The sequence below is a fragment of the Grus americana genome, chromosome 4, assembly GCF_028858705.1.
Source record: "Grus americana isolate bGruAme1 chromosome 4, bGruAme1.mat, whole genome shotgun sequence".
Classification (NCBI taxonomy): Eukaryota; Metazoa; Chordata; class Aves; order Gruiformes; family Gruidae; genus Grus; species Grus americana.
Genome location: NC_072855.1, coordinates 28,127,541 through 28,153,807, shown reverse-complemented (window position 1 = coordinate 28,153,807; position 26,267 = coordinate 28,127,541). Strand labels below are relative to the sequence as shown.

Sequence of the window (26,267 nt, the reverse complement as noted above, 5' to 3'; positions counted from 1 at the left end):
GTAGAGGGGCAGGATCACCTCCCTCGACCTGCTGGTCACGCCTCTCTTGATGCAGCCCAGGACACGGTTGGTTTTCTGGGCTGCAGGCGCACACTGCTGGCTCATGTTGAGCTTTTCATCAATCAATACCCCCAAGTCCTTCTCCTCAGGGCTGCTCTCAATCCACTCCCCGCCCAGCCTGTAGTTGTGCTTAGGATTTTCATCACTGTTATGCATTTACTAAATCATAATTTCTGAAAAACAGAAATAGTGCTTGGGCTAGTTCTCAGCTCACTCCTGCAACTACCAATCTAGAGTCCTTCTTTCTTTTAATTGCAATCTCTTTCTGACCTCTGTGTGTGTGGGTGTCTATGTATATATACATGTACACACACACATATTTCTCCAGAATCTTTTAAAAATGTAGACCATTGCTGAAATTCCTTTATTTATTGATGGTATGTTATGAGATGTTCAAATAACAGTGATGCTAGATTTATGTGGGAAAGATGGCCTTATTTTAATTTTATTACAATGCCAGGAAATCTTTTTCTTCCAGTCCACCCATTCACTCCTAGTTCTCTTAACAGAGAAAATTTTAAAGATCTTGCAATTCTGTTGTGAAAGGCCAAATACAAAGCAGCTAGAGAAAGACCAACTCTTTTCCAGTTATCCTTACAATCGCAGTAACAGACCCTTCCTCATATAACTTCAGTGGGGCATTTGATGGTGCAAGAGTCCGTGTTTTTAGAGCATTCTTATGTTACCTGTACCTTCTTTTTGGATAGACTGGAAGTGTCTGTCTTTATATTTGAATTTATTAGTATGGTATTCCTGGTATTTATTTTAACATACTCACACATAATCATTTGTTTCTTTTACATTTGAAATGATGTTTTATTAAGTCTTTTCTGGCAAATACACATAAAATATTTAACTTCATGCTGTCTTCCAATAGAAAAAAGAAAAAGCGTCTGTCATTAAGAAAAACAATGCCTATGCAGTGGCTGTTGCCAACTATGCTCCAAATATTACCAAGGACTCAGTGCTACCAACCATCTCCAAGAGTGCTACAACTGCAGAACCCAACAAGGCAAAACCAGAAGCGAAGCCACAGGAAGCAAAGAAGACATTCAACAGCGTTAGCAAAATTGACAGAATGTCTAGAATAGTGTTTCCAGTCTTATTTGGTACTTTTAATTTAGTGTATTGGGCTACATATTTAAACAGGGAGCCTGTCTTACTTGGCTTTGCGCCATCAACCTAAAAGCTGAATCGCACTGAGGACTTAAAGCATCATTCTAATCAGATAGGTTGTTCGCTATGTACAGTACGACTAATAACTGCTAATCTGTGAACCATTATGTACAGAGTGTATATAGGTGTCTTACCTGTGTATCTCCAAAGGAGGGACACAGTGTTAATTCATGGGTCTGTAAACAGATAGCACCCATGGCAAATATAGCCAGCTCTTTAAAAGTTATACCCAGGGGAGTTCTGTTAAACTAGGATTCAAATATACAGAATTATATTCTCTCCATACAGTGAAATGAAGATATGATCCTACATAATTATTTAGGAACAGTATTTTTTTAATTTAAAGTTAAAATATTTTTCTATAAAATAACTAATGCTACTTTAATGAAAGAAACTGTCATTTAAAAAAGTGATTTTTTTAAAAAGGTGTAATTGTTTCATACAATAGCAGTACCCATGTACATAACAGAGTACGGAGGTCATACAGTTCTACTGTTCACAAATATTCTGGATACTAGTTAGGCTAAAGAGGTAGTAAAGACTACTATATGGCAAAAGCCACAAGTTTCTTACTTCTGTCCTCTTTGAAGTTGTTAATAAACTCTTCTAATTGATTTCAGGGAAAAGCAAGTGTTAATCAAATTTCCAATATCAGCCAACTTTCTCTAGTGAAACTCTTCCTCTTTTCACTGTTTTAATTATTTGATGTTGCTAAGCCAGGTTGTCTGGTTCAGCAAAGTTGGATTTTTTTGCGTTTTAATTTTGTTCTTAACTGGATTATTGTCAGTTCATAAAGGCACTCGAAATTTTTTCTGAGTGAAGTATATCAGTAATATAATACACTCTTTTTCCTTGCTTAATGTTATCCTAAAACCTGCCATTAAAATATTTACCTGTATTTGTCCCAGAAAGCATTGTTTTCAAGGGAAACAAGGACCATGATTTAAGTTCAGGAAATTGTCCATATAATAAAATTTACTGCTGCTTTTGTAAATTGCAACTTTACATTTCGCTGACATAACTTTACAACAACTTTGTATACTAGAAATGGTTTTGCTAAGATTTGAATGTTATTTTTTTAATAAAAGGTCATGCATCATCAGTAGGTATCAACTGTATTTCATATACACAAATACAACAAAATTGGAGCTGCCATTTGCAATTTTATATGAACATTTAATACTGATCAGTAAAATTGTTTTTCATCTGAGCCTTTGCAAAGATTCTTTATGCCCCTAAAGGCCTGGTAAATCATGACATAAGTAATAATTGTGTACTGTATTTAGATTTTAGTATACTTGGCCAATCAAAAATATTTTGATTCACACATACATTAGCAGTTATTAGTTGACCTTTAAAAAAAGATACACCTTTATGATGATGTCTTCTAGTAGAGACATATGTAGTCGTATAGTGTCATTTATTGCAGTTTTGTACAGTACTTGAGTATAGTGCATAAAATAGATATGTTCAGAGTTTAAAAAAGTTGTACAAATATTTCTAAAATCAAATAAAAGAGTATCTTAAGATATGGAAATGTGCTAAAAACAACAAAGAGAAACACTGCTTTCATTTGCTGTTTTATTTTCTTGCTTTTTCTTTGCTTTTAATGTGATTCTGTTTTGTACTTTGTGTGACAGTATAGATGCCAAGGTCACAAATGCATATTATGAATAGAATTAATAGGTAAGACAGAGTTGACATCAGTAAAATAAAGACATTTCGTAAGTTATAAATGACAGGGAGAAGCATGGACAAGGTGTGCATCCCTTGAAGTCCCTCTAACTAAACCGTCAGATTAAACCTTTCTCATCAACAGTAGTTAAAAAATGAGCACTTTACTCAGAACATTAAAATAAAAATATCCTTATTTTCATATATATTTATATATAAATGTAGATTTTCCATGTAACATGGAGATGTGTGCAATAGCGTGATTATGAGCATAAGGCTGGAAGGCAAGCAATAAAAAAAAGGTTTTTTTCATGATATAAGTATACATTTTTAAAATGTTTCATTTGTAAATTATAAATTATCCCTTTAAAGTCACATTGTCCAGGTATGAATAAATATATAAATATGTACATATGTACAAATAATTGTAAATATTAGAAATGTAGAAAAATCCCTTCACTTTTAACTCTGTTTTTGGCAAAGGGCTCTGACTGTATAGTTTAATGGAGGCCCATGCTAAACTGCTCTTGAACTTGAGTAGCTCGATTATGTTTTCTGTAGCTGAGGTCTCCTTCCTGTGACCTAGTGGGAGTTCGTACCTTCTGTTCACATCAGCAAGATCTAGGGACTCTCCAAACCTCACTGGACTGGGGTATGAGAAACAGAGGTTTGTGTTTCACCCTTGGCCGCATCCCAGGTACTCCAGACCCTTCCCAATGTTTTAACAATGTTGTGTATTGTTCCATGCACAACGCTGTGTAGTCCGAACTCTCCCCACTAAAACACGAGTGTGCTCAGAGGCATGTTGTATTATCTGATAAGGAAGGATTTTGCACCCTCATCCAAGAGCGGGTCCCCTCAAAGGTTTTTAACAGCACAAGTCTTCTCCGACAAGACTTCTTCTCTGGAAGATAACATCGTGTAATTCAGAGCTGCATGCAAAAGGCCTATCTTCAGTTTGCACAAGAAGCTTGATGCCGTCTCATGTTAGTCAGCTCTGCTGCTACTGCTTTTATTGGGTACAGTTAATTTTTCATTCGCTGACCATTTTCTCTATGCTTGTGTTATGCTTAGACTCAGTCAGACAAAAAAACAGGTGTTTATCACATGCTAAAAATACATTTATCGCACACTAATATAGAAAAATAGGCATACTATATAAATTCACTCAGTGAAAAATAATATATTTTAAATATGCACATGCAGTTATTGTGGGCATCAGCAAGGCTTTTGAGTGTGTACGCTCCAGAAAAGTTTCACTTTTCCATTTAGCTCAGTTGCTCTGCGTTAAAGCAAAGGAGGAAGGATTCTGCTTTATTGTTTCCCTACTGAAATATAGCAAGTAAACTGACTACACTTAAGTTGTAAATTTATAAAACTAACAACTAGATAAGTGAATTTGAATGTAAAGATTTAAGTGAACGCAAGCATCGTGCAAGGAACGTTAAGGTTAGACCTTCTTTCCGTTTAGCAGTACAGAATCTGTGTCTGGGATTTTAAAGCTGGTCTCACAAATTTATATGCCAAATGCCTAGAAATTTTGTTTAATTTGAGTAAAACTTGCTGGTCTTAAATACTTAGAGTGGGCAGAGAGAGCATGAGTGAGCAAACGCAAGTCACTTCACTATCAAAGACTTACACATGGAATCTACCAGTGAAATTTTTGGTTGACATGTTAATCTAATTTATTTTTCCCATTACTCTTGGGTCAGGGTGTCATATTTTATGTGACTTAAGAAATGAATACAATAAATACAATGATGTAACACTGTGGTAAACTTGGATTGGAATTACCATAATTCTGAACGAGGTTTATGAAATAGGTTTCCAACGTAGTACAGGGGCATGTACTTCTGGATGCATGTGGTCGGTAATTTAACAGTAATTTATAAATCAGCATGAAGAATATAGATATCAGCAGGGTTTATCTGCCAGGGTTGTCTGCTGGATACTTCTTAACAGATTGCTTTTAAGACAGTGGCTTCCAAACTTCTCAGTTATGTTATAGCCAATAAAATTACCTTCACCTTCCATATCTGGGTTAATTCAACTTGTAACTGTTGCATTGTTGAACATCTTTAAAAAATTACTATGGTAGATGTTCTGAGATACGAGCTGTAACTTGGGAGACTATTCATACCACTGAATATTATGCTAAATTAAGCAGCTAGTCTACCTATGTAGTCATATAGGAGAGAACATGAAAGAGCTTCACTAGACACCGAACAGGAGCCTTACTGAATCGCCTTCCCTTCCCAATGATTACAGATAACATATGGGGTAGTGAGACTTTTCAAAAGCGTGGTGACCATAAACTGTCTGCGTGAAAGCAACCAGAAGCAGCTGGGAGGAGGTAGGGATGTATGGGGGAGGAAGGGGGAAAAGAGAAGAAGAAAATGGCTTTGTTACTGTGTCAGTGGATTGTGAGATGATTGAGGAAGAAGCCATTGAGGGAGGTAATGTGCATTCTGTTTCAGCTTCAGTTCTGAGCCTTCATCACCATATGGAAGTTGTGGGAAAGTAACTTTTAGAGCATATGAAATTGAAATACTTCTTGTAAAATTCTGCTGAACTTGAGGGACATGAGTTGTGCCTTTGAAACCGAGAGGCTTCTGCTGACTGCTCTGTGAAAACTATGCAATGTTGTGTGCTTCCTGCCCTATGGGACATCTAGGGCAGAGAGGGAAAAGAAGCTTCAGGAATTAAGTAGAACTTTGTTAATTCTAGGTTTTGCTTTCTTAAGAGGTGTGACTTTCACTTAAGCACAGATAGTCAGCATCCATCCTCCATACCTCTCATTCCTATTCTGAAAGCTTAGTGGTGCACTTAGTTGACCTTTCACAAAATAGATGAAGTCTATGCTTCTGAACATTTCCATTCCTAACAAATTTGCATGAAGGATGATTTCAGTATGGATATGAAGCTATCGTCAGTCTATGCCCGATTATGTGTAGACACATAATGCTAAAATTTAGAAAGCAATGCAATGGGGTTTAAAGCAGAGGAAGAAAACGTTTTAAAATGAGTCTAGAAAGTTAAATAGCTTCATTTAAAAAACATAGAGCATGAGAAATGTACAAATGTCTAAACACATCTAAATAGAATCTCTGAGTGTGGTATAATTTGATGTCATATGTAAAGTTTTTGTCTTAAAGACTTTGAAACGCTAATTAAGTGAATTTATATGAAAGTCAGCTCACGCTTCAGCCTCCAGTAAAGGGAGTGGTTCTTTAGAAAGCAGAGTTTTAGGATTCCTTCCACCTCTTCCTAGCGACAGTGTACCTTCTGCTAGAATGCTGTCAGTTTGCAATATAACTTTGAGTTATATCCCTTTCAAATTACCTTCTCTTGATTTTTTTTTTTTTAGTCAAGGAGACCTCCTCCATTTCATTTCTATAGATAACCCAAACTCCCTAACAACCAGAACTTTTAATTCTATTCTCAACCCAATTGTTAATTCCAGCCATCTGTGAATCAGTGAGGGACTTCATCACTTTAGACCTTTAGTAGAAGAAGCTAAAGACTCAAAAGTTTGTTTCAATGAATGGCAGATGTTAATCACATAAAAAGTTTATTTTCCTCTACATTAAACCATTTAAGTTTCTAGATTCAGATCTCTCTAGGTGAATCCTTGAACTCATGTTTTGGAGTCTGTGATTACATCTTACTGGAAGAGGCTAAACTTTGAGGGCTTGACATCACTGACTGAGATCAGGGCAAAATTTGCACTGAATTTAAAATAAAACTGATTAGTATCTTCAGGATATTTGTCTACATCACTGAAGTCAGTAAGGATTTTTTACAGAAGGGGAATACACCTGAGAGTACACCTGGGCTCTCCTTTGGATAGAGGTGCTTAGTTCTTTAACCCCTGAAAATAAGCCCTTAAAAGAAGAGCCAACCATACTGAAATACCGGACTAGATGTCTGTTTCATTCTGGTACATATTAATGCCTTTTAAGGATATTGTGAAAGTGCTATGAGTTAGGAGTAGGTGATAACACTCACAAAATTTGGAGGATGTTTTAAAATATGCAAGATGATGTATACTCGTCCTCTAGTGTTGGTGTCTACATAAATATATATGAATATATTTTTATTGTTGGATGATTTAAAAATTATATTTTGCTTTCAAATTTTAATTCCTTACATAATGTTGTGAATACTTCACTTGATCAGGTGGCCTGGAGCGTGTCTTTATACATTCAAGGTCTTTAATGATTGCACTGAGTGCTTTCATTCATCTGATACTCAAAGAGGTGAGCTTCAACAGGTTGAAGTGTTATATGTTTTCCAGTACTTCATCCATCTATCTACACTGTTGAGGATGGATGGAAATAGAGAATGGAGCAAGATATTGCTTTGATCAACTGCTTTTGATATTCTTTATTAGATGTTCATTTTGGTTGAATTTATCTGTTTATAGGCTACTATAGCTTAGCATTAGCACGGAATGCAATGTAGTACTTTACATCTATTAGAATACATATGTACAATATGCACCGTATCTGTAAACTGTTAAAAAATCAGTTCCTAAACAGCACCCCTTCACCCTCTCCCCTCCAAACAGTCACTGTATTAGGAAACATTTGAAGGCACTTTAATTTTAATGGAAGTGATCACACTAAATCTTGTTACACTTGATTTAAAAAAAAAAAAAAGTAAAAATAATGTGGAGTCTGATTCAGACATTGTTAGCAATTTCTCAGCTGGGCTAGAGTCAGAGAGCATTTATGCATTGTATGACAAATCTACTTTAGTGAGTCACTTAGGCGTGAAAATGTATAGGAGCTTGAAAATAAATGCTTCTAGTATATTAACAAGAAATAAGGAAACAGGAAGGATGGAACCAATAATTTTAAAGAAAATTAAACACCAATCAAATATGCACAGTAAGAAACTGCATGATAAATGTAAGTATACTTAACCTTGAACATCAGCATCATATAAAATCTTCTGGGTGACAGTTCACTTATTTAGTAGGTTTCATAGTTATAAATAATTAAAGAGGATGATAATATTCTGTAATTTGTGACCTTGTTTTAACTGGAAAAAGTTGTTACTTTTCTAAGATGTAAAAGAAATAACTGGATTTATGTTTGAATGTGTCACTGCTTGCTGTTGAAAAATATTTATTAACCACATGCAAATTATTGCTTAACATTATCTTTTTGTACTTCTTATTAAAGTTAATTTAAATATAGCACATTTTGTATTTTTGTTTTTAATGCTTTGACAGCACAAATGTTTAAGTCACCTCCTGGCTTTTCTCTCAGGATTTCTGTGTGGGTTTTTTTGTTTGTTTGTTTTTGTTTGCTTGGTTTTAAGCAACCCATTACAGCCTTTATGAAGGTGCTTTTTTTATTAAGGATAGAATTTCCCAAAGGAAGTAAATAATATATTGGAAATAAAATATTCCTTAGCATGGTGAGAGTTTAACAGGGTTTTCTATTTATATAATGAGAATGTCCTCATGTATTCATATTATGCATGGCAATGTTTCATGTTTTCAGAAGGTTATAAAACATATTGCTGCAGAGTATACACTAACCACTAGTTGATGTGGAACATAAGAAACCTCTACTAGACAGCTTGGTTCATCAATGGGAGTAGCTGGGGTTACAAAGCTTGCTTGGAAACAACCCCAAATGTATGTACTGTCAGTAGGGCATGGGTTTGGGTTTGGTTTTTTGTTTGTTTTAGAATGAATGTTCTGATTTCCAAGTCTTTCAGTGGAAAGGCTATAAATATTTCAGGGATGGCCCTTTCTTTTCCTGTATAGCTGCAGCTTCTCGTGACAAACACATAAATGTTCTTCATGGAAGATGGAAGTAATTTTGCCTATCAGAAGGGATGTGGGGCTCCTTGTATCTGGGCTGGGGCTATGCAAAGCTCTCACAGAATACCTGGGAATTCCAGGACAGAGTGTGAGCAATCTATGTTGCAAATAGTTAAATATAGTAGAGTTGTAATAATTTACATTGGAAAGGATCTCTGGAGGTCATCCTGTCAAATCCCCTGCACGAAGCACAGCCACATTACATAAAGTTGTGTGAGGCCTTGTCCAGTCAAGTGTTGAGCATCTCCAGGGGTGGAGATTGCACAGCCTCCCTGGGTCCCTGTTCCTCTGTCACCAGTCTCATGGCATAAAACCATTTCTTTGTATTTGATTGGAATTTCAGTGTTGCAAACTGTGCCTGTTGCTACCTGCTCTATCGCTTTGCACTTCTGAGATGAGTGTCGCTATGTATATAGTCCAAGCTATAGACCTATGCAGTTTGGCTTTATTGGTAATTTAGATTGAAAATGCTACCATTTGGGCCCAGGCTTCACCACAAAGCTGGCTTTCCTAGGGTTTTCCCTGGAAAATCACTGCTTAGGTCCTACTTGCTTGTACCCCAAAAGATGTATTTGGGCTGGTGGATAACAAACTCTGCCTGCCTCTGTGAATCAGGACAATATCCTTTGCATGTGTACGATGACTTCTGTCAATAAACAAGACGCAGTAGAAAAGCCTTGCTATCGTATATCTTCACGTAATCAAACTAGGTGATTTTACACTTGGTTTCCCACACTAAATTTCAGGCACTGAGGTGATACAAAATACATATTATATCAGGTGAGGAAAACTCTCCCTTTTATACATTGACTACCATTGGTCATGAAGTAAGGGTTACAATGTGGTTGATGGACTTAATATTTAATTTCAAATGCCTGTAAGTACTTGACCATGGAGTGCTATAGATCAGGTAGCTGCAGCCCTCAGCTCTAACAGTGGCATACCTCTGTGCTGGAGCAAACGTGTGATGCTCCACAGCCAAATGTCTGCCCTGTCAGCCTTGGAGCCTCTTGCATGAGAAGCCCTGTAGGAGCAGGATTCCTCCCTTAATAGGTGCTGAAAATGTATGGAAGATTTGCAGGCAGGCAACGCTCAGAAAATGTGCTCTTCCCTCGGGCAAATCGTCCAGTATTGGTTTCGTAGCCTTTTGGGCTGGAAAGCCCTGTGCTTCAGTACTAGTACTTCCCTGCGGGAAGCCGGGAACCCGTAAATGCAGGGCTGGCTAATTGCAGTTGTCGTCCCAAGGTAACGAATCACAGCTCCTGCTTGTGCTCTTGTGCTTTGTATTCTGGCAGCTGCTGGCAGGACAGGCTATACCAGTTAGGTGCCTTGTGTATGCATATTCCTTGGTGTTGGACTGTGTCAGAGAATACAGCCTCCTTCTAGCTGTTGTTGTAGTCTCCTGGATTTGAAGGGAAGATAAAAATGTGAGGAGTGAAAAAAATGTCAAAGAAAGTTCTCTTATGTTCTTCAGGTCAAATTGCTATTTACAGCATGTCTCTAACTGTATCCTGCACTGGGATGTACACTCCATCTGCAGATTGGCGCTGGCTGAGTGAGGGCATTGCCTTACTGTTAATGGAATAGCTTTTTTCTGGATTGCTTTGTGATTTTTTTATAGGGTTTTTGGTTTTTTTTTTGGTAGCACACCTTACACAATTAATTTAGTCTTGATCCCAAAGTCCCAGAGAGCCTGTTTTACTGTGTCAGAGACTGACACTGAAGTACAACACTCTCAGTGAACTCCAGCCCTACTACAGCACTGTCACCGACATTGTTCCAGGGAAAAGCCTATGAACAGCACACTCCCTGCGCATTGAGCAATGTACTGGGCGGTGTGTGGGCCTGATTCTTATTGCCACTTCATAGCTTGCCATTTCTTTGCCTCTGCTCCAACACAAACAGCCCTCCCTTGAAGTGGTACTGAGGCTGTGGCCGACCCATGAAACATGGGATTCACACCGGGATGCTACTGGCAAGAGCCTGGATATGGTAGTTCAAACACACTGATAGATATGTATTTGTTTTATTTGGGCGTTGCTCCCTGCTTTTCTCTAGAGTTGTAACCCAGTAGCTTTTGAGTGTGTAGCGACAGGGTCCGATCTCAGTTGTATGACTGTTACATTTCTTATGTATCTATGCAGGGTATTTGCTTATTAAGAGATCTACTGACTTATTAGGACACTGCAAATAACACCTCCTGGAGCCACTGGATGAATTTGACTTCCTTTACATTTCTTCCCCTTCAGAGAGAATGTTGTAATACAAAGCAACACAACATCCTAATTCCAAGATAAAAATAAGGATGAAATTATTGGTGAAGAAGCAGTCTGTTCTGCTTATCTCTTTATAAATTTCCTTCTTCATGTATGCAGACAAAATATGCTTGGAGGGCAAAATATGCTTGTAATGCTCTCTTATTAGCAATTGTCCAAAGATAGCTATTGTTCCACTACAAAGTGGTTTTATTTAGTTAGAATACTTTTTTTCTGAATATTTCAACAGTATCAAAGAATATTTTTATGCTTTTATGGAATGCTGAGGGATTAATAGCAATGGAAATAATGGTTATAATATAGTGTGTTTTTTCAGAAAATTTATAATAAAAAAATCAGATTGTAATGAATGAGGATTTCTTTTCAACAATATCTTTTATGTATAGATAGGAAGTAAATGGGGGCCTGAGTAATATTTGCAGAGCTGACAAATCATATCAGAGAAGAGAAGCATTTAACCAGATCTAGCACAGAAAACATTTTGAACAGTTCTCCTTTGCATTTGTGGTGGATAGGAGCCACAGTATAAGTGAAAGATGAATATTCATAAAATTTTAAATATTGAAAAGCAACTCTGCTTTCTATTTCTTTGCAGATCTTTTGAGATCCTGGTGTAAATTATTAAAAAGGAAGGAATTCAATGTCTCTTCCACTTTCTAAAGACTAGCATCATTTTTTGCTAATACTGGACATGAGTGGCAAGTGCAAAGAATATGACTGAGTTTTACAAAGACTACTGGTTTGTGCAAAAAGTAACTTATTTAACTGCTGCATTCCTCTCCCTCCCTGCCCCCCCCTTCCCCCCAAGTCAATTGTTAATATTTTGAGATAGTCAAAACTGGCAATGAAAATTCCCCTAAGCTGTGACTTGGCATATTGCTGTTAAACCTTTCTGATGGAAGACATTTTCCTTCAAAATCCCCTTCTGTTCTTCCTTTCTATCACATCCACTTGACACTAAACAAGTTAGTATTTGCAGAAATGACAGTGATGGGAATTTAGAGTCAAACTGTGCTTCATGGTGCATTATAGGTAGACTTGAAATGCTTTACTGTGAGCTGTGCATGGTGATCAATATTTCTATTTTTTACAAAACCAAGTCTGACAGCATTAACACACTAGAACAAGTGTCCACTAATGAGCCAGTGACCAGGTGGTAGTGGGAATATCAAAGACTAGATCCGTCTGGTCACCCTGCCATTTACCAAAGGCGAGAGTACCTTCACACCTCACACTAAGAGACAGTGTAAAAAAAAAAAAAAAAAAAAAAGTGGAAAAAACCCAAAGGAAGTTTTTTTTCAGGAGACTTCTGAAGTACATTGATGACAACTTCCTGGCACAGGCGATGGAGGAGCCAACAAGGTGAGATGCACTGCTGTAGCTCATACTCACAAACGAGGATGGGCTGGTTGGGGATGTGCAAACCTTGGGGCACTGATGATGTGATGGTAGTGGTCAGGATCCTGAGAGGAGGGAATAAGGCAAAAAGCAGGATTTCAGCCCTGGACTTCAAAAGAGCAGACTGGCCCTGACTCTGATCTCGGCACAGTGCTAACTCCGTACTCAGCCCCAGGCTGCTGAGGGATGTGCTTGAAAGAGTCCCTTGGTATATGGTCCTGGAGACAAAAGGGGTCCAGGGCACCTGGGTGATTTTCAGGGATCTCCTCCTCTAAGCTCAAGAAAAGTCTAACTCAGCATATAACAAGTCAAGCCAAGGCAGCAGGAGGCCTGCATGGATGAACTAGTTGGTCCTGGCTAAACCGAAATATAAAAAGGAAGCATACAGGAGGTGGAAGTAAGGCCAGGTGACCTGGAAGTAATTCTGAGTATGCAGAGACAGTCATGAGAAAACAAAAGGCCACCTGGAGTTGAATTTAATGTCAGATATGAAAGGGAAAATGAAGGACTTACATAGGTATCTCAGCAGCAAAGGGAAGACTAGGGAAAACATAGGTCCACTGTTGAATGGGGCAGGGACCTTGGTGACCAAGGACATGGAGAAGGCTGAGGAACTCAATGCCTTCTTTGCCTCAGTCTTTGTTGGTAAGACCTACCTTCAGGAATCCCAGGCCCCTGAGTCCAGTGGGGAAGTCAAGCAAGGAGGACTTAGCCTTAATGGAAGATCGGGATAGGGAGCATTTAAACAAACAGGACATACACAGTTCCATGGGTTCTGATAAGATATACCCACAAGCGCTGAGGGAGCTGCCTGATATCACTGTGAGGCCACTCTCAATTACCTTTGAAAAATCACAGTGATTTGAAATCGTTCCCGAAGATGGGAAGAAAGCAAATATTACTCCTACCTTCAAAGAGGGCAAGAAGGAGGGTCTGGTGAACCACAGAACTACAGGCCAGTTATCTTTTCCTTGATTCTTGGGAAGGTAATGGAGCAAACACTCTTGGAAAGCATTTTCAAACATCTGAAGGACAAGGTGGTGATTGGGATTGGTGAGCATTGATTTATGAAGGAGAACTCATGCTTGACCAACTTGATACTCTTCTATGAATAGAAAACTAGCTTCGTGGACAAGGGGAGAGTACTGGATATTCTTTATCTGACTTCAGTACAGCTTTTGACATTATCTGCTACAACAAGCTGATGAAGTTTATTAGACAAACTGATGAAGGAGAGGTGAGGTGGACTGAAAAGTGGCTGAACTGCCAGGCTCAGAGGACTGTGATCAGTAGCTCAAAGTTCACTTGGAAGTCAATCACTAGTTATTTACCCAGGGGTTGATGCTGGGGCCAATATTGTTTAAAAACTTGAATAATCACCTGGGTTATGTGACGGAGTGCACCCTCAGCAAGCTCACAGACAATACAAAACTGGGAGGAGTGGCTGATACACCACGGGGTTGTGTTGCCATTCAAAAGAATCTTGACAGGTTGGAGAAATGGGTAGAGAGGAACCTCATGAAGTTCAGCAAAGGGAAATGCAAATTCCTGCATCAGAGGAAGAATACTGGCCATGCACCATTACAGGGTGGAAGGCAGCTCTGCAGACAAGTACCTTGGGGTCCTGGTAGACAAGAAACTGAGCCAGCAATGTGCTGTTGTGACAAATAAGGCCAACAGCCTCCTGGGTTGCAATAGGAGGAGCATTGCCAGCAGGTCGAGCTGCTACTCAGCATTGGTGAGTCCATATCTGGAGTATTGTGTTCAATGCTGGGCTCCGCTGTAGTACAAGAGAGACATGAACATCCTGGAGCAAGTTCTGTGAAGTGCTACAAAGATGACTAAGGGCTTGAAGATTTTGAAATATGAGGAAAGGCTGAGAGAGCTAGGACTATTCAGTCCAGGATAGAGAAAGCTCAAGGAGCTTTCCATGTGCATCAATATCTGAGGGAGTAAAGAAGATCAGACCAGAGTCTTCTCAAGGATATCTATTGAAAGGTCAAGAGATAAAGGGCACAAATTGATATACAGAATATTCCGTTTAAACACACAAAACACCTGTCCTACTGTGAGAGTGAAGTGACTGAGCACTGGACACGTTCCCCAGAGATGTTGTGGAGTGTCCATCCTTGGAGATATTCAAAAGCTAGGTGGACATGATCCTGAGCAACCCGCTGTAGGTGACCTCCTTGGATTAGGGAGTTTAGACTAGATGATCTCCAGAGGTTCCTCCTAACCTCAGTGATCCTGTGACTGTGTAAAAACTCACAAAAGCTGGTGTTGGAAGGAAAAATGAACTTGCAGGTATTAAATTGCTTTCTAAGGATCCGAGCAGATCACAGTGTCTCGTGCCACAAAATTAAACAAGCCCTAGGTTCGATCCTATTTCCTCTTCTGTGAATGTATTCTTGGCTTTCTGCCTTGGAATTTATCAACTCCAAGTTCTGTGCTAAATCTGAACTGTACAGATCCCTAAGATGGGTCATTTCCAGCTGTGAAGATCTCTGCTTGTGGTCAGAGGAGATCATTTTGGCCTCTTGGATTATGCAGCTCCACCAAAGACTCCTTGCTGGCGTGGACTATGGGGCAACCTGATACCAACAATGGCAATTCCCTATAACACATGACTGCAAATTAATGTGCTTTTCCCCTCATCCCTTTCAAATCCCAAATCTGTAAGAATAGCAGCCAAGTTTTCTTCAGATCCCACTACCAACACAGAAAGTGTGAATAAGTTAGAAATCACAATGATAGCCCTTTAAGTCTAGAAATAGATTGACTTGAATATAAACCTATTACAAAAAGAAATGAATACCTACCTTTTTAAAAAGGAGCCTATGGATACATTGGGAACTTAATTTATCAAACTCCCAAAGGTATACCTAGCCTTACAATTGAGCCTGAGGCAGTATATGACTGATCTTGCTTTCTGTTGCCCTTCAAGTGACATAGCTAATCTGAAAAGTTCAGAATTTGGTTCTTGGTGAATTACATGGTACGTTAAGAGTAGTCTTGATGTGAGAAAAATACCCCAAAACCTGAAAAACACAAACAATCAAACAAAAAAATACGCAAAAACCAATGGTAGGAAGGCTTATGTGGGTATATATAAATGCAAGTATGCCCGCATATATTTCAATCTCTGGATTCTAAAACACTGAAAGAAGTGGTTGTGCACAACAGAGGGAATATAGTCCATTTCTGTACAGGAACAAACACAAATCATTACAGTACAGCCAGTGATTTACTTTCTCCTTTAGAAAATGAAGAGCCTTATATGAGGGGAACATTGAGGGTGACCGAAACCAAAGGATTCAGCACAGCTTGAGTTAACACATGCACCTTGCTATTTTGCCAAACCTGACCAAATTGTTAGCCTTCGGTTAGTACTTGCTTTCTGATCACACATCGCACTGCAAACAAAGCATATGCAATGTCAGTTGGATCAGAAAACAGAATTGAATATGCTCAGCTACGGCTGTAACTCAGTGTAGATCCATGTGCATTTCACTAGAAGCAACAGTCATACTTTATAAATATGATACAGCCTGGATTTTGATATGCAGGTTTGTGCTTTTATGCAAGTCATGAGTATAATATCATGGTAAAATATATTCTGACAAAAACCCTGATGTACATTGAACAGGGGATATGAGTTATACCTGGTATTAATGAACCATGCATTATTAGAGAAATGTTCTGCATAAACTATGGGCTTAAGCCATGGCTTTATGGCAATTATATTTGTGTTATAATTTGTGAATGACTGAAAACTGTAGCTTGGATTGCATTTTAAAACACCTAGAGCAGAACAGCTAATGCCTCTTGAACCAAACTGTTACATCAGTGGGGAAGTTTCCTCATCTGGATAGATATAAAAGCACAAAATGATGAAACACTACTACTGATAGTGATGCTAAATGCTGATTGTATTTATTTATTTATTGCCAAATTTGATCAGTTGAGCTAAAACAGAGTTTCAAAGCAAATGCTAGCCAAAAAGAAGGAATGGGAATGAGCATCCAGAGGCGAGGGAAGGGCTTAGTACAGCTGTGAACCCACATCTTTCAGCTTTGCCTGCTCAGTTGTGGTTAGAAATCCTCGGGTGAAATCCTGGCCTGATTCCTGCAAGCTGTGAAGCTCCTTTTGGCACCAGGGTTTGCCCCCCACCTTGTTACTAGCTTATATTTCTTATATTTCTTATACTTAGCCTTTTGGTAAAAGTCAAACTTGTATGTATGATATTTTTCATAAGAGGCATCTTTCCTGTCTATCAGCAGCTTCTTTATCAACTGAGTTCTCTTTACATTCAGTGGCACGCTCCCATAGCCTGCTTGGTTAGCCAGCCAGAAGAGCAGAGTTGCCTGTCTGAACTCCATGTCCCATGTCCTGCTAGAGAGAGGAATAACTTCACTTATGTTAGAAGATCCACTGAGCTCCAGGGACAATGTGTGCGTGACATTACACATCAAAGTACGGTATCAAGGACTGCATCTTTTCCAGCATTAGCTGCGTGTAGTAGGACATTACTGTTAGGAGTGCTAGGATATTTGCTAATTCTGCAGCTGTTTTTTCCCTACATCAAGGGAATTTAGGAAAAATTAGCTGGATGTCTCGCATTCCCACAACAGTCAATACAGTAGGCAACTCATCACTATTGCCCTGTTCCTTACCTTGTACTCTGATGTCTCATTTTTCCTTAGAACAACAGCTTCTGTTCCTTGCAGTTGCAGAGAAAGCCTCTGAGTTGCACTCTGAGCATCAAACAGTACAGCACTCCCTGAACCTGCAGACAATCTGACTCAATAGATCACTTCTCAGAAGTGTCATTTTAGTGTGTTGTGGACTAATCAGTTAATAATTTAATTGGTACTCCAATTAAGATAATTTAAGTCATTCCAGCAAGGAAGAGGTTTGTTTCCTCTGCTAGGCTACAAATACATATTTTTAACTGTCTATAGGAGATAGGAAAGAGGAAATCATAAAAGAAGAGCAAACTGAGATTTATACAGTGCTACACTATTATGAATCAAACAGAACTAAGTAGTGCAGGTTGTAAGGCAAGGAAGAACTTCTTTGAAAATACCTACAAAAGTTATCAGAAAGATATAGATCTCACTAACAATATAAACACTTTCCCTCTAATAAGAACCATTTCCCACAGTGGGACACAGGCTAGAATTGCAGCTACACTTCATTTTGGTGCTGGTAGAATTCTTTTGTCCACCACAGAGAAGTCAGTGTTTGAGGCCGTTTTTCACGGGTTTCATGTTGTCAGCAGTTTCTTCTTCATTACATGACTAGATGTCTTATTACACTTTGATATCTTATGTTTATCTTTATGTTATCTCATGACTAAAATTGCATGAAGTCGTCATTTTTATGCTAAGATCCTGCAACTGAATCAGTTTTGCCTGCTATTTATTTTCCATTTTCACAATGAAAATTTCTAAATTGTCCATTCAGTCTTGTAGACCGTTAATGATAACAGTTTATTTTCATTTATTCTGAGCTTATTACAATGTCATAAAGAGCTGACTACTTGAAATTATTGCCTTTCTCACTACTCATACATTACACTTGTTGCTAAAGACTAAGTATTTATGCCTGAAGTGTAGTTGCTTTGTTCCCAAATTATAATAATGGCAACACATCAACTTTCAAGGCCAGTGAGTATGATGCACACATCAATATTGTTTTAATTATTTCACTGTTGATGAAATAGTGATCACCAATGCTAAAGGAATAATCACAATTAAATGAGAATTTGCTATAAGAGATATTTTGTTAATTTTAGCAGTGTATTTGGGTTATGACAAGAAGTATGTCTCAGCTATTACTTACCCCACTAACTCCTGTCGCAGATCTTGATCTTTTCTGTTCAGTTTCCACCTGTTTTTATTAACTGGAGATATTTTTATAAAGGTGCATGAACTATTCCTTTTCCACATATGAGAATTACCTCTGACATTTATTTTTTTATGGATGTTGGCATTTGATTTCTCATGGTAGTAATTATAACTGAATCCCTTACACCCACTCAAGCAACAATTGACTATTATATCCTTGCATACAATTACATTTTCCAGTAACAATTAATTTATTTTTTTTCATTGTGGTATGTGATGCGATTGCAGATTGAATGCTGCTGTTCAGAACATTTGTAAGTCTCCTTTATCAGAATTTATTTTGATCAATGGTGAAGGACTCTTATATACATATATTATTCACACTGATTAATGGTTTAATTTACAAGTTCACTTATTGGTTGCAATTTCTAAAATGTAGACCATATATAAAATCTGAAACAAAAGGCTCAGTCCGCCTAAATATTTCTTCAGTGGGGTAATGGGTCACTGCGTATCAGAATTACATACCTGTATTGGAAGAAATTACCATTCAGATGATAAAGTCTGCTTCGTATCTATTCCCTGAGGAAAACCATAGCATTTGATTTTGGAATTAAAAGTACAGCATTATACTGCAAACAACCAAGGAGGCTGGAGTTGCACAGGCAAGTAGGCATTTTTGACCTGGTGAGGACTTGACTTTATGATCTACGTGATGTTCTCATATGTAATTGTCTACATGTTAAACTTCATTTAAGGAAAAGATCAAATCAAACACTATTAAGTACCAGTCCTTCACCTCGTGCCTCACCGGCTTAGACTTCTGCTTGAATTGCAGAGCGAGCCTTCATAGAATCACAGAATCACAGAGTGGTTTGGGTTGGAAGGGACCTCAAAGACCATCTAGTTCCAACCCCCCTGCTGTGGGCAGGGACACCCTCCACTAGACCACGTTGCCCAAAGTCTCATCCAACCTGGTCTTAAACACTTCCAGGGATGGGGCCTCCACAACCTCTTTGGGCAACCTGTTCCAGTACCTCACCACTCTAACAGTAAAGAATTTCTTTCTAACATCTAATCTAATCTAAATCAACCCTCCTTCAGCTTAAAAGCCTTCCTAGGTCACAGCTGAAGGCGACTGGTGTGGTTTGCATTCCCACCTTGCTGAACTTCCAAGGCTCCCTGTCATGGAGTCATTTCAGCCTCTGACAACAGTGACCAGAATACCATCCTGAGGAAGGCACTAGGTAGGCCTACATTTGAGGGAAACTTGTACTGACCTAAATGCAGCAGAGGATTCTCTTGAGGCAAAACCCATTGGCACTCATTTCACTTCTGATTTGCTCACTTGCTTATATGGTGGTTACTTTCCTCAAGTAATCTCATTTAAATTAATGGAGCTCCTCACAAAGCACTTTTTCCTGACCAGGTGAGCTGCAAGGTCTGGTCTGGTCTACGTGACTTTGTTTTTCCCCTCCAGTTTCTCTGGTTGCCTTCCACACCAACAGGCACCTTGTGGGACCACTGCAGGAGAGCAAAGCTTAATTGCTCCCTGTCCTACATCTCATGGGGTCCTGGTGATCTGCGACATTTGGTTTGGTGCATAGCAAGTGAGCCACTGAAAACTGGCTGGGGAAGGTAAGTGCCCTGCCGATCACCCTCTCATGGTGCAGGTGTACAGGAGGAAGGGAAGGTCCGTGGCTGTCTCTCTGCACACTGACCTGCTCATTTGTAACCTTAATTGCAGTCCCAAAGGAAGCAGGACGGCATGCAGTGAGGGTGAGGCCATCGCTCTGTCCTCCCACTGCAGCGGCCTATAGCGTGCTTTTGTTGCAGGAAAGACAATCACTTTTTTCATAGGAATTGTACAGAGAATTGTCTTCAATCTACCTAATCAAGGAACGATGCTAACAGTTAAGCCTGAAGGCATTATCTAGCCTTCAGGGACCATTATTGTTCATATTTTGCCATTTTGCATAAAAGCTTTTAAAATATAATGTGATGCTGAAGCTGTAAAATAACCTGGATGTCTGTTTAGCATCCCACTCAAATGATAGCTCAGTGAATTTCCTACAAAAAAAAAAAAAAAAAGGAAAATGATTTAAATGAAAGACCAAAAAGCTATGGAAATCACATCTGTTGTATGGTACAGTACCATAGGGAATCAGAGAAAAAGAAAATGTGCAAAGCAGCTAAGAAAAGAATTACTTATTTGGGAAATAACTGGAAGGGGGGAAATCATCCAAGAAGAATACTTCAGAACATGACTCACGCTATTTTCATGGCAAGTTACAAACAAATTGCTTAGAAATTTGTTATATTATTTCTATGTTTAAATATTTGGAATGGATTTTAAATATAAAGTCTTAGCAAATGTTCTTATTTCTAATATGGACTGCCTCTCAGCCTGACCTACCCATAAAGAATTGATGCTTTTCATTTTCTTTTGCACTTCAGAAAATCTGACTACCTAAAGGAATATGATTTACTGATACATTTGTTTTAAAAGTAATTCAGTAAAAAGCACAACAGACATTTTTCTTGCCAAGCCAGAAATATGACCATTTCAGTACAGTGTTAAATTAGGGTTAAATATGGGGCTTGCACAAACCACATTGTATACACAAGCAGGAAAGCAAAGTTACTAATTCACAGGAAGCACCCATAACCAAAATAAGTGAGAAAAGTCTTCTATGAGAGAGATCACTGATGCTTTATGGATTATTTTTAATGTAATCAGCATTGATATTTAGAAAAAATTAAAAAAAAGTATAACTTTTCCATCCTCCCTGCTCATGCAACTGTATAACACTCTTTAAAGCATAAAAATATTTAACAGGCACCTGGATTTCAGTAAACTTAATGTGGGATGTTGTATTTTCATTTCATGGTATATTTCCCTCATTGTGAATCTGCAACTCAGTCTAGGGAATTGTCATTAGTTACATAATTAGGGAGTAACTCCAAGTTATCTCACACCCAATGCAGCAGAATATGAGTATCAGTACCAGTATTAATTGTGAATAATTTAAAATAAGTATTCAAGTGTTTAGGAAAATGTATTGCTAACTTCTATGGCAACTCACATCCTGTTGAAACCTCTGAATAAAGGGACTCTTGATTTCATTTCTTCCCCCAGGCAGACGACGGTGCAGAGCCGTAGCTCTCACCTGGGCATGTTTCCCTCTGATACGGGCACACATGAGGAAAGAGAGATGCAGATTCTTTAAAATTCAAGAAAGAACATTTCTCAGTTTTTGTGAGTTGTTTTTTCTTCTTCTATATCTTTTTCTTCCCCAAAAGATTAATACTTTTTATTCAGAAGCCATGCCACTGAGATTTTGGAAGAGGGGGCTGTACTGAATTGGACTTTATACTTAACAGGGAGCTCTCGTTGCAGTTGACTTTTAGAAAACCTTCCTCTACTTAAAGTGCCTCCCTTTTTGTTCTTGCAGCCTTCTGTCAGGTTACAAGAGGCTATATAACAAAGGGGAGGTTATGTAATAATGTGTCACTTCAACTAAAATGTATTTCATATTCATTCTTCAGTACTATATATCCCCTTCGTAGTCATACTTGATAGTCGCCATAAATAAATTCAGGGTTAGATTGTACTTCTCAAGGTGACTTGTGCAGGATAAAGGCAGTTGTTATTGTGTTTCAGCTCTTTGTAATGCATGTAGAAGGCAAGGAGGGTTTTATCAAAAGAAAAATATTTCAGTTTCATGTCTTCTTTTTTCATAGCAGAAAGTCAGACAAACAGAAAACTATTGAACTTGCTCTCTCTCAAAGAAAACTTGCTAAGCAATTGAGAGGGAATAGCTTTTTCCAAAATCAATTTGTTTAAATTCCATTTGGTTAAGGGCTTTTTGTTTGGTTTTCTTTTTTTTTCCCAGCACATTTCATCCTAGTGAATTTTTCCTTAGATTAGAGAAAAGAATTCTTCCTTGGCGTTGGGCTTTTCCAGATCTTTTCCAATCTTTTTCAGCTTCAAGCTTTTCCAAAACTGATTTGTTTTAATTCCCTTTGTTTGGGGATTTGGGGTTTTTTGTTTGTTTGTTTTGTTTGGGTTTTGGTTGTTTTCCTAACGTGTTTCATTCTAGTGAATTTCTTCTTAGTAAAATGAATTTTTCCTTGGCTTCAACACTTAACATCATATTTCTTTCTATAAAAGTGTGGGAGCTTACAAGAGTATTTCTGAGACCCCTGTCTCCCCCCAAACCTGAGGAAGATTAGATTCAATGCACCTCTTATTTCAGAGGCACAGAACTCAGGAAGAAAGACTTTTATTTTCAGAAACTTCTGCATGCATCAGAGAGAAATCAATACCAGGCAAACATCCTTTGCAGCTAGTGTGAAGGTATGAAGGCGTAAGCATTTATAATGTATGTAAAGCCATAATCCTTTCCTTAGTTTTTCTGAATCATCTGAGAAATTCTGCCTGGTTCCTCTATGCAGGCTCAGCTGCAGGATCAGGGAGGGGATAAAGCAGGAGCTTTTGGAGCTGCAGGTGGGTGCGAGAGGCGCGTCGAGCCCCCTACTCCCGCAGGGCAGCAAGGGCAGGCGGGGGACTGCCACCGCTTCCGCTGTGCCGGAGCAGCCAGGATGTTTGCTGGCCCCTCTCTCCTTTGCAAACTGACTTCAGGCTGTGCGAGGCGGGATGCAGGTTAGTGTGTCCCACCCTTTCGCAGCAGAGGAGGAGGCTCAAGTAAGACGAAAAAGCAGTAATTAAAGTTATTCCAAAAGTCTGTGGTGGAGAATTACAGTGAGTTTCCTGGAAAGAGAGAACTTACCAAGACATAAAAGAGAACATGCATTTAAGTTAATTAGAGGCTTCATATCATTAGATGTTTTTTCTACAGAAACCAAAATTTGCCCAAAAAGGACCTAGAGATGATTCAAACCCTTGTTAATTCCCAGCAAATCCCATGCTAGTACTCTATAATAAAAATGATCAAGTACATTTGTTCTGATAGCAGGATAGTAGGCGCCTTAGAAGTGCCTTTGAGAATAAAATTCCCTCTATGTGTATCAGATGTTAGCAATCATTTTACCTGATGTATTTTGGCAAAGTAACTTGCTACGTTTTTTCCATTTAGAAGCAACTGGGATTGTTTAAGTATCGGAATAATGTGGGAGACAATTAGAAATTGTAACAAGTATTAAATAGCCCTAACGGAGATTCTTGGCTCATAAAACTCACAATATTCTGACCAGGTATATTTAACTTAAGTTTATCTGAGTTATTTTCTACCTCCTCCAATTTACCTGGTGTCTCAAATTATTTCTGAATTGTAGAGTGAGAGAGTATATTAATTCTTGCACTTGAATGCCTTGGACTGATCTCCAGGGAATTCTCTTAGAGCAGATCACATTGCAGCTTTTGCTAAAATGCAGCTCAGACTTTTACAATTTCCTTTCCTTCAGCATTTCCATTCCCAATTCAGTTAGTCTGAATTGCATGAAAAATAATTTTATTTCACTTGTCCTTTAACTTGCCTCACAAGAATTCTCACTTACTTTGCATGCACAAAGCACCCATCTGTACTTTTTTTTTTTTTTTTTTTGCCTGGGCAAGAAGAGTGAAATGGTCCCGTCATTTCCTCCTCTAGAAATAATAAGAAAGGTTGTCTTCAAAATTTTGTTCTCTCAGGTATCTCTTCTTAAGTTTGGTTCTGAGGTTTGTGAGGCTTTTGCTAACCCATGAGGCTCTTCCCTCCAACACTACAGAGCTCCTAGGAGTGTGCCCACAGGCAGTGCCCTTCTGCTTGTGCTTCAGCCCTGGAAAAGTGGTTGTTGGGGTAATGTGTCACAAAATGTCATTCCTCAGTTCTGTCATGGATTTCTATTACTAGTAAATTTACCTACACAACTTGCTTGCATTTTAACTGTGGTTTTGTTGGCACGAGCATTTTATGTTTATTGGCAAAAGAACATTTATAACTCATTGCCTGTAAACAGAGTTTTGTCAGGATGCTAGAGCTGCTACACAATATTCAGCTACCATGGCATCTTCAGGATGCTGTTTTTAAAGCTCAGCTGGTGACTTTGCAATGAATTTTAAGTGGAATTGTTTGTTTTCTGTTATAGCAGCCTTTACACAGCAACAGGTACAGTTAGGCGATGACTAAGCAGTAGCCATGTTGAGCACTGCGTAATGTAAATGATGAGGCAGCACAAGCAGCCTTTTCTTATCCCAGGTACTTCCACTCAGAGTGTATGAAAAATGATGAGAGACATATATTAATACCCAGGCAGTGACTGTGCTCGGCAAGAGCTGTCTTTTTTTAAAAGACTTGTTTGTCTACTATAGTATCCAACCGTTATTTTTTTTTTCCTAAAATGAGTTTCCAGACTTGGATGTCATTTCAGCCTTGAAGAACTACTACTTTAATCTGCTGAATGCTGGATGGTCCCAAAGGGATTTTAGGACACCACTTAAAGTCAGCTTTTATAGCTCTTTTATGCTTTATGACTAACACAGCTATTTTGAAGTGGAAAGAATGCCTACAAAGTAGATACAGGGAAAAAAAAAATAAATTATGCTTAGGCAATTCAGAAGCAAACACATTAATAATTTGCTATATTTAATCACAAGCTACTGTATTACTCCCTTAAAGGTAAATTTCCTGAAGATATTCTGCTCAAAGATTATTGATTTATGTTAGGATGACAGATTATTTAAGAATTTCTGTGAACTGAAGGAATCAGACACATCAGGGAGGTAAAAAGGCATCAATTCCCTGGAAAGAACTTTTGGGCATTTATGTATCTATGTATTTCAGGGGCTGCTATATTTAAGGATACATTATAAAAAATGTGCTGTGGTATACAAAGTGATTCATTGCCCTTTCACTAACTGTGTCTTGTTCTGACTGGCTGTGATTTTTATTAAGGACTCCAGCAGCCGATTTTATAATTATTTACCACTATTTTATAAACATTTGTTTTCCCCAAAGTGCATCTATTAGTGAAAAACTTTAAGTATCTAAAATAAATATCAAAGAGATAGGGAACTTTTTTGTCTGATCTTCTCACTTATGTCTCAGAAACATTATAACTTTAGACAGCAGTCTTCTGCAGTCAGGAGGAAGCAGGACTTCTGTGCGAAGGGAAGAACTTGACCGCCTCGGGTGCTCTACAGGAGCATCAGAAGAGGAACTGTGTCTGGACAAGACTTAGACAAACAAAACCTCCAGCCAGCCTGCATCAGGGTGGGATTACCTGGCCGTCAGCAACTGTGGCAACAAGAGCATGCAGGCATTTCAGAGATGGCCAGGAGGTCAAACGGTGTCTGTATGGATGAACTGAGGGGACAGTTAGCTTGTATGTGTGTGACATGGGGCTCCTTATTCGTGTGCTTTAGGGAGCACTGCTCAGTGGCTGCAGCTAGCTAATGCTATGAAGGCTTGTGTTTTTGGCTCTTGCTATCCCCGCTTGTTTTCAGAGCATCGGGAGCTAGGGATCAACCATGTCAATCTGTTCACCAAATTGCCACTGTTCTCATTTTGTGGAATAAAAGGTGATGAAACACATTTACTCACTAGGCCTTCATATATGCACAGCACTTCATTCAAAGAAAAGCTGTCCTATTAATCTGTCTGATTACATTGGATGTAAGCATAAAGAAGCAAAAGAATAAAAGATACCTGAGATATGCTATATATCTTTAAGGAGCGATGCATCCAAATTACAATCACGCCTTGAGGGTGGGGTACCAGACCAAACCCACCATATGTGGGCTAAAGAAATACACCTTATGCAAAGTCATTAATTTATTGTTACTCCAATTAAAGTATTAGAAATCTAATGAAAGACTTATTACCAATCTAGTTACAATGATACTAACACTTACAGTCAAAATTATCCAATTACAGCTAATTCTCATTTATAATATAACTGTTGAACACAGACTTCCTAGTATCTATCCTTTTATGCTCACCTTTTTCACTCTGGGTCAGTAGATTGATGGTGTTACTGTTCCTTAAGCAGAAT

General features: G+C 38.5%; 1 protein-coding gene across 1 annotated transcript in view; it reads left to right on the top strand.

Annotated features, from left to right (window-relative positions):
• Window positions 1-8,065, top strand: part of GABRA2 (gamma-aminobutyric acid type A receptor subunit alpha2) — a 65,899-nt gene extending 57,834 nt beyond the window's left edge. The window contains exon 10 of the mRNA XM_054825295.1: window positions 938-8,065. Within this exon, the coding sequence (XP_054681270.1) occupies window positions 938-1,246 (309 nt within the window). The 3' untranslated portion in view covers window positions 1,247-8,065. The remainder of the gene's footprint in view (window positions 1-937) is intronic.
• Window positions 8,066-26,267: the final 18,202 nt, after the last annotated feature.